The 9,629-nt window shown below is 45.4% G+C and overlaps 1 protein-coding gene across 1 annotated transcript in view; it reads left to right on the forward strand.

The window, feature by feature from the left end:
- Nucleotides 1-7,795, forward strand: part of CFAP251 (cilia and flagella associated protein 251) — a 92,130-nt gene extending 84,335 nt beyond the window's left edge. Inside the window, exons 21-22 of the mRNA XM_069081455.1 lie at nucleotides 150-251; nucleotides 7,277-7,795. Of these exons, the coding sequence (XP_068937556.1) occupies nucleotides 150-251; nucleotides 7,277-7,374 (200 nt within the window). The 3' untranslated portion in view covers nucleotides 7,375-7,795. The remainder of the gene's footprint in view (nucleotides 1-149; nucleotides 252-7,276) is intronic.
- The last annotated feature ends 1,834 nt before the right edge of the window (nucleotides 7,796-9,629 follow it).

Genomic DNA, 9,629 nt, shown 5'->3' on the forward strand with positions numbered 1-9,629 from the left:
GCCACCTGCACCAAGGTGTAGGCAGGTCAGGGGCTGTGTTAGCAGCTTTAGTGATGAATAACATTGTGTGGTGTCTGCTGCTCAGCAAAGTGCCTTCATGTCCACAACCCCAGACACTAATCAGTTGTCTCTTTACTGGTGGGGCACAGGGGAGCATATGACCGAGGAAGAGCTGTCAGAGTGCTTCAGCACGCTGTTTGGTCTGAACCCAGAGGGCTGGAAATCGGAACCTGCCACCTTAGATTACAAAGGTATGGTGTGCTGACTAACCTTCCCCAGGCAGGGAACACCAGGGGCACTGAGGAGCAAACTGCAGAAGGAAGGGGCATGAGTTTTCTTGACTAGTTGAGTTTGAATCAAGTTCAGCACAAAGAAAGCACCAGATGGCATGTTAGAAAGGATGCATATCCTCCCCGAGAGCATTTTGACTGTTTTTTGGTCACTCTTCTGGACTTTACGTCGCCTTGCTTGCTTTTCCACCTTTTTTTTCCTCTTAATAATATTAACAGACTGCTTCAAGGTAAACAAAACCGGTTCCTCAGACATAGCCCTGTGAGGGTAGATTATGCAGGCAGCATTATCCCCATTTTACAGATGAGACTGAAGATCAGAGAGGTTAAATAATCTGTCTGAGGTCACGCAGCTAGTTAGGATTTGGAGCCAGAATTCAAACCCAGATCACCGGAGTGTAACAAACACTTATTAAGTGTCTTCTGTATACAGTGCAGAACCTGGTACCATGCTAGGTGCTGGGGCCACAAAGACAAAAATGAAACCGCCCCTGACCTCAGAAGAGCTTACATTCTTCTGGGGAGGAAGGATAAAACATGCATGTGAATAAGCAAATAAACGGTCATTTGAAGAGAGAGTATTAGCAATGGGGGGGATCAGACAAGGCCTCACAGAGCAGGTGGGACCTCAGCCGAGCCTTGAAGGAAGCTCAGGTCCTAAAAGGGGTGAATTCCAGGGTCAGACCATACTCTGTGCAAATGACAGAAGGGGAGGAGGAGACAGAACAGCAAGGAGGCCACATTGAATGTGTGGGATGTGAAACAGTCTGGAAAGGTGGGCTGGCGTCTTGGGACAATGAACTCTAAGTGTCAGCCAGGGTCATTGTAAACAGTGCCCCAAATTCTTAGTGCAGTCCAATGGCACTAAGACTTTTGGGAAACCCTTTATTTTATCATGGAGGCAATAAGGAAAGAGCCACTAAAGATTTTTGAGTGCAGGAGGGATTATAATCAGATCCCTACCTTAGGAAGATTAAGGTGGAAACTGTGCAGAGGCTGTATTAGAGAAGGGAGAGTAAAAAAAGTGGGGAGGAGGCAACCGGGTGGCTCAGTGGATAGAAGAATGGCCCTAGAGTCAGGAGGACCTAAGTTCAAATCTAGCCTCAGACAACTTAATATAGCTGTGTGACCCTGGGCAAGTCACTTAACCCTGATTGTCTCAAAAAAAGAAAAGGTGGGGAGACCAAATAGGAGGCTTTGGAAATAATCTAGGTAGCTTGATAGGGGCCTGAACTAGGGTAGTACCATATGAATGGAGAATAGAAGATGGAGGAAAGATATTATGGAGGTAGGACTTGTCAACTGATAGATTGTGGTGGATGAGGGAGAGAGAGAAGCCAAGAATGATCCCAAGGTTCTGAATCTGGACGACTGGAAAGAGGTACTTTCAATATAAATAGGAACTTTTGGAAGGAGGGGAAGGCCAAGGGAGGATTTTACACACAGTAAATTTGAGATGCTTTGAGGACATTGAGGTAAAGGTGTCCATTAGACCTTTGGTGAAAAGAATCTAAAGTTTGGATGAGAGACTGGGGCTGAATATACACATTCAGGAGTCATCTCATAGAGATAATGATTGAACCCATGGAAACCGATGGGATCACCCAGACATAGGGTAGGGAGGCCCCAAGACAGAACCCTGAAGAATGCCGGCGTTCAGGCGCAGGAGGTAGAAGGAGGGCAATCCAGCAGAGACGATCAGGGAGAGGTCGGATGAACTGGAAGGACCCAAAGAGAGGAGCAGCGTCACAGATGCCAAGGGAGGAGGGAGTGTCCAAGAGGAGACGGGGATCACTAGGGTCAAAAACTGCAGAGAGGTCAGGAAGGAGAGGAATGAGGGCGTCAAGAAAATGTCGGTAGCCTTGAAGTGAAGTAGAAGCCGCATAGTAGAGAGGAAAGAGTACTAGATTTGGAGTCAGAAAAACTGAGTTAAAATCTTGGTTCCACTGCTTACGAGGCTGACTTGGAGCATCAAAAGATATTGATGGAAGGGGGAAAGACCACTCTCCCTTGGGGGAGGGGATCAGAGAGTCTGGGCCTCGGTCTCTCCTGTAAAAACAAGGGGGCTAGACTTGATTGTCTTAAAGGTACCCTTTGTCTGTAAACCTGTGACCCCATAAATGGTGGGACTGCAGGCCAGAAATGGAAGGGAAGGAACAGATAAAGGTTATTTTTCTAGAAGTTTGGTCTCTGACCACTGCGATAACCCAGCTGCTTTTTAAGGATGGGAGAGGTATAGACTATGTTTGTCAGCAGTTAATGAGGAAATGAAGGCGAAAGGGACAGGGGAAAGTATCCAGGGGGCAAATCTCCCAGAGGAGAGAGCACTAGGGAGCACCAAGGCATAAACAGAGGGCTTGGCCTTGGCAAGGAAAAGGATCGTGCCTTCCTGACAGACTGGAACAGAGGAGGAGAGAATGGGGAGATGTAGAGAGGTCCTGGAGTGTACAACAATAGCCTCCTGGGCTCCAGGACTAGTACACATTCCCCTTTGCCAAACCGCCTTATTCCCATTGCTTGGATGGCTGGATATGAGGGCACAGTGAAGGATTTTTACAGAAAAAAAAGACCGTTAGGAAGGAAGGGACAGGACTTCTCTTAGTTAATTGAGAAACTTTAGCATTTCTCAGAACTTTTAAATACGTGCGTATATTGTTTTTGATGAATCAGGTCCCTGTATTCCGGCACACAAAATACGTGTGTGTGTGAATGAATACTCCTCAGCTCTTCCTTCAAAGAGAGGGAATAGACTAAAATCCATCTCTTCCTTCAAGCCCCAGCTAAGGGGAGGCTTCTCTGAACGCGCGTGCACGCACCAGCCCTGGAGTCAGGAGGACCTGAGTTCAAATCTGGCCTCAGACGCTTAACACTTGCTAGCTATGTGACCTTGGGCAAGTCACTTAACCCCAATTGCCCTGCCTTCCCCCTTCCAAAAAGAAAAAAAAATTACACACAGAGACTTATTCTTTTTTTTTTCCAGTTCCAAATTCTCTCCATCCTTCTACCCCCTCTCCCACCCACTGAGAAGTTAAGAAAAACAAAAACTATTACAAATATGTACAGATATGCAAAACACGTTTCTACCTTAACCATGTTCCAAAAAAGGGAAAGAAATAGAAAAAAAACCCAAAAGATTGGCTAATATGACAGAAAAGGAAATGACAGATGTTGAAGTAGATATGGGAAAATTGTGACACTGACGTACTGTTGGTGGAGTTGTGAACTAATCCAACCATTCTGGAGAGCAATTTGGAACTATGCCCAAAGGGCTACAAGACTGGGCATACCCCTTGACCCAACAATATCATTACTAGCTCTGTATTCCAGAGACTTTAAAAATGTTTAAATTTTATTTAAAATGCTAAGTTAAAAAAATAAAAATTGTATTCAAGATATTTTTAGAAAAATGAAAAGGACCTATATGTACAAAAATATTTATAGCAGCTCTTTTTGCGGTGGCAAAGAATTGGAAATTGAGGGGATGCCCATCAATTGTGAAATGACCGAACAAGTTGTGGTATATGAATGTAATGGAATACTGTTGTACTATAATAGATGATAAACAGGATGCTTTCAGAAAAACCTGGAAAGATTTACATGAACTGATGCAAAGTGAAGTGAGCAGAACCAGGAGAACACTGTACACAGTAATAACAATACTGTACAATGAACAACTGTGAATGACGTACTTATTCTCAGCAATACAGAGATCCAAAACAATCCTGGAGAACTTATGATGAAAAGTACTGTTCATCCCCAGAGAAAGAAATTGAGAGAGTCTGATTGTAGATCAAAAAAAAAGATTTTTTTTTTTTTTTTTTTTTTTTGGTTTTTTTTTTTTTTTGGTCTGTGTTTTCTTTCACCACATGACTGATATGGAAATATATTTTACATGACTGCACGTGTGTAACCTATATCAAATTGCCTGCTTTCTCAATGCGAGGGGTGGGAGAGGAGGGAAGAGAGGAGAGAATTTGGAACTCAAAATTTAAGGAAAAAAGAATGTAAGTAAACTTCTTGAGGGCCAAGACTGTCAAGTCAGCAAGTATTTATTACTCATTTACCATGTGCAAGGCACTATGATAAGTCCTGGGGATACAAAGAAGGATTCTTGTCCTCAAGGAGCTCATAGTCTAGTAAGGGAGAAGGCATACAAATAACTCTATAGATAAGCTATAGACAGGCTAGATTGGGGATCACCTCAGAAGGAAAGCACAAGCATTAAAGGGAACCAGTTTCTAACAGAAGGTAAGATTTTAGTTGACATTTGAAGGAAACAAGGGAAGGCAGGAGGAGGGCAGAGAATTCCAGCCATTCCAGTAAAAACAGCCTTGTTTTTATTATAGTTATAGGACAGGGCGGTTCACACCTGGAGTCCTTGCTGCTGGGGAGACTGGTAATGGTGGATAGTTTGAGTTCAGGAGTTTTGAGCTGCAATTGGATGACACATTGAGTCTGACTGTTGTGCCCCTGAGAGCAGAGGGCTGCCAGACTGCCTAAGGATGGGCCAACTGGCCAGGTCAGAGCAATGAAGTAGGTTCAAGCTTCTGCACTGATAGGACTGGGACCTGTGTGAGAGCTCACTGCACTTGTAGCTTGGTTGAGGTAGGGAGGAGACCTAGTCAGAGAGGAAAAGAAGGAAGGGAAGAAGGGAGGGGAAGAGAGTGCAAAGGAGGGGATTTAGGAGATAGTACATCGTGTTCAAGGAACAGCCAGGTAGCCAATGGCAATGGATTGTAGAGTATGTGAAGAGGAATGGGGTCTAAGAAGCCTGGAAAGATAGAAAGAGTCCGGTTTGTGAAGTAGAGGATGGATGGGGTGGGGAGGGACATGAGGCAGGCTTGACCCATTACAGTAATCCAGGTGTGAGAGAATGAGGGCCTGCACCAGGGTGGGGGTGTCAGTGTCAGAGGAGGGAACAGGGGACAGGACTTGGCAACTGACCGGATATCAGGGGCCAGAGAGAGTGAGGAATCTGGAGCTTATAAGGAGATGACTATGGAATTTCCTGCCCTCCCCCCGTTCCTTCTCCTACCCTGTCTCTGCCCTTTGCCTGGCCCAGGCAGGTAAGGATATAAAGGACACAGAGTGCCTGCAAAGCTTGTGGACAGGTTGCCCTTTTTGTCAGGCTCTCCCTGGAATCACCCAGTCTGCATTGATGCCGACCTTCCCTGTCAGAGAGATGGATGTCAACAATGTTAACAAAGTTTCTAACTCCAGACAAATCCACAGTAGTCTAGACTGTCCAGTCATTTCCAGCTCTAAACTTGAGCATTCCAGCCTTTGACAGCTGGGAGGGGCTGGTAGATGGCACGGGGACAGAGGGCTGGCCTTGGACCCAGGAAGGCTTGGGTTTGAATCCTGAATCGAGTCCACCTAACTTGGAGGAGCTTTGATTTCTTCCTTCATACAATGGAGGCAACATCTGAAGCTCCTCCTGTTAAAAAAAATTTATTTTTCCCCAATTACATGTTAAAACCATTTTTAAACATTGATTTTAGAGCTTTGACTTCCAGATTGTATCCCTCCCTGAGATGGTAAACACTCTGATATAGGTTATACATGTGCAATCATGTTAAACATTTCCATATTAATCATTTCATACAAGAAGGAAGACTCGAATAGAAAGAAAGAAAAAGGAAAGGAAAAGTAGCTTGCTTCAGTCTGTATTCAGATGGCGTCAGGTCTTTCTCTGGAGGTAGATGGCATTTTTTCATCATGGTTCCTTTGGGATTGTCTTGGATCATTGTATTGCTGAGAACAGCTGAGTGATTCACAGTTCTTCAACAAAGAATATTGTTGTTGCCGTATACAGCGTTCCCCCGGTTCTGCTCACTTCACTCTGCATCAGTTCATGTAAGTCTTTCTAAGTTTTTCTGAAAGCATCCTCTCATCATTTCTTATAGCACAATAATATTCCATCAAAATCATCTATTGCAGCTTGCTCAGCCATTCCCCAATTGATGGGCATCCCTGCAATTTCTGATTCTTAGCCATCACAAAAAGTACAGCTCCTCCTTCTCAGGGCTTAGGCGAGATAAGGTATAGAAAGGGCTTCGAAAACCTTACAGGCCAGTAGTAATGGGAGCTGACAACCAGCATGTGCAACATTTTGGGAACATCTCAAACACAGCGGAAAAATCCCCAAGGAGAGCCAGGCAGGTGGGAGGAGGAGCGAGACACATGGACGTTGGCTGCAAGAACAAGGGGCGTTTGGCCCACAGAGGAGGCTTGGAGCGACCTCCGGGTTGCTGAAAGGCCAACAAAGGAAGAGGGATCCGCTTTGTTTTGTTTGGCCTGGGAGGGCAGAATGGGGAACAACACAGAAGCTGGGGGGGAGGATTAGGTTTGATGTCTGTTAAAAGAAACTTCTTAATAATGAGAAGTGTCCTGGGAAGCAGCGGCTTCCCCTTCCCCTGGAGGTCTCCATGCGGTACCCAGAGGACCGCTTGTCTAGAGCTTTTGGGAGGGAATTCCTTTCCAGGTCAAGGTCATTGGACTTCCAGCTGAGAGATTAAGATTTACTGAGGCCTAGCTCAGAAACATCCTGGCAGTGTGACCTCCCTGATCCTCATTTATCCTATCTATAAAATGGGAATAATATTTGTGCTGTCTCCCTCTTTGCATGAGGAAAGTGCTTTACAACCTGGTAAAGTACTCTAAAATTGGGAGTGATCATTTTTGTTATGTTCCATTTGGTCTTTTTTTCCAAAGTTATCTTGAGCCAGAATTACTCTTGCTCTCCATGTTCAATGAAGCTTGCAGAAAACTGTTTAACATTTATCACTATGGTGAAAATGAGATTTTAACTAACTTCCACACAGTGAAGTCCAAGGAAGCAAAGCCAAGTTCTAGAACAGATCCCTTTTAATGTGGTGGTGGTGGCCGTTGTTTTGGTGATACTTCCTTTTGGTTCTTTTACTGAATCCTCCTGAGCTGGAGACCTAATCATTTGGGGGCCATTTGATTTCACCTTGTTCATCCAGGATCTAGCATTTGCCTGGATGAAGAACTCCCGGAAGAAATCACTGCTGAGGTATTCACTGCTGACATTCTTGGCTTTCCCATTCCTGAAGACATCTGAAAAGGCCACTGACATGGCAGGGATGGCAGGAAACACAGGACTTTATCTTTTACCCAAGAGACACTGCTTTCCCTATAGATTCTCCCTCCACTTAACACACTCCCCCCAACCCCTCACCCCCACCGACCCTTTTAGGAATTTTTAGAATTACACAAAAATGTCTGTAAAGCACGAAATTCAAGATGTTGGAAAGAGCAGTATCCTGCTAATTGACAAAGCAAATGAGCTGGAGAATTGGGTTAAATATGAAGCATGAAAATTAAAGGAAGATAAGCCATAAATCGCACATAGTGATTTGGGTCTGTCTTTGTTCTCTGTACAGGTGATTTTTCCAGAAGAGAGAGTGAGGCCTCTGAGAACTGGTCTCTGGGTAGGGTGGGAGTCGGGGGGAGTGGAGGGTTAGCACACAGGAAGCACCTTCTGTCACTGACTTCCTCTGCAAGACACAAGACATAAGACAAGCTTCATTCCCAGGGGAGTACATGTGGCCCAATGTTAATTCTCTAAGTCACTCATGACTGCTCAAGTAAATCACCAGCATCGATTTAGGCATTTAGGTGGGGTGGGGATGGTTCAGTCCTTTGTTTTCAGGGGCAGTACCTTCCAGAACTGGGTTATCTCATCAGAAGCCAGCCACAGAGGAACAAGCCTTCAACGGCCATGCTTAATCCAAGCAGGAACCTCTGCTGAGAGTCTAAAAAACAAGGCAACAGACATACACACCCAGACTTCCCTCATGCTGCTGCAGAACCACAAACCACCCCGTCAGGGCCGACGCAGCCCAACAGAATCTGGGCTGGTCTTCGCCTGTATCTCCCCGAGACACATTCTGTTTGTCCTCTTGGGCGTCCCCAGCATGAGTGACCCAGGGCCTGTTGATACAGGGAGGAGTTAGGCTTATTCTGGGAAGCAGTAATTCACACTTTCATAACACTCAAGGTCTGCAAAATACTCACATCAAAATAGCCCTCAGAGGTTTTCGTGGGCACTCGATATTTACCAAGTGATGCATGTATGTTGTCTCATTTGATCCTCAGAACAACAAGTTCTGTTATCCCCATTTTACAGATGGGCACCCTGAGGCAGGAACTGATGAAGTGACTTGCCCAGAGTCACACAGCCAGGAAGTATCTGAGGCTGGATTTGAACACAGGTCTTCCTGATTCCAAGTCTAGAGCCACTGTCCCCTGCGCCACCTGGCTGGTAGGCAGTGCAGGTATTATTCCAGTTTTATAGATGAGGAAATGGAGAATCAGAGAAATAAAGGGACTTGCCCAGGGCCACACAGCTTAGGAACACCAGAACTTAAACTCTTGGCACCCCATTTCAGAAAGGACTGGATGAAGAAGGACCTGGAGATCATGATGTATAAGACCTAGGAAATAAAAAACTAGCCATGTGACCTTGGGCAAGTCACTTAACCCCAACTGCCCTCCAAAAAGCAAGAAAAAGAAAAAGAGTTAGGAAATGACCAACAAGGTGAAGGAAAGGCTTGAGGTAGGGGGTAAGGACAGAGGGGGAACAGGTATTGGAAGGGCCATTGTGTGGAAGAGGGATTGGGCTTGTCCTTGTCAGCTCCCCTGGGCATCATTAGGGAGTGTTAGGGGGAAGTTACAGAGGGGCAGGCTGAGGCCGCATGTTAGTAATTACTTCCTAACAAGAAGGGCCATCCTCAGAGGGAGGGGGCCCCCTCCAAGGCTGCTGGCTCCCCCCAAGCAAAGGCTGTTGGGTATTCCACAGGCAGGGGATCTCATTCCCAAACAGGTGGGATTGGATTTGGTGGCCTCTGAGGCTCCCAGATCTGGAATTCTGTATTCTGCGTCTGACTCCCAGGCTGATGTTTTTGTGCCTTCCGTATACTGGACATTTGGGATACAAATACAAGAAGAAACAATTCCAACCTGCCTTCAAGGAGTTTACAATCAAATGGCGGGGTATGAAATGAGGCAACTGGGTGGCATAATAGATAGTCTGGAGTCAGAAAAACCAAAGTTCAAATCCAGCCTCAGACACTTACTAGTTGCATGACCCTGGGCAAATCACTTAACCCCTGTGTGCCTCAGTTTCCCCATGTGGAAAATGGGAATAATAATGCACCTCCCCCCCATTGTTGTGAGGATCAAATGAGATATTTGTTAACCCAGTGAATGCCTGGCACATAGTAGAGTAATATAAATACTAATGATTATGATGATATGATACGCCCAAATGTTTTTGCTGCAGACCAACTAAATGTGATAAGTACAGAGGAGAAG

The sequence above is a fragment of the Petaurus breviceps genome, unplaced genomic scaffold, assembly GCF_028583685.1.
Source record: "Petaurus breviceps papuanus isolate PSGF00001 unplaced genomic scaffold, PetGlider_PUasm1.0 99, whole genome shotgun sequence".
NCBI lineage: Eukaryota > Metazoa > Chordata > Mammalia > Diprotodontia > Petauridae > Petaurus > Petaurus breviceps.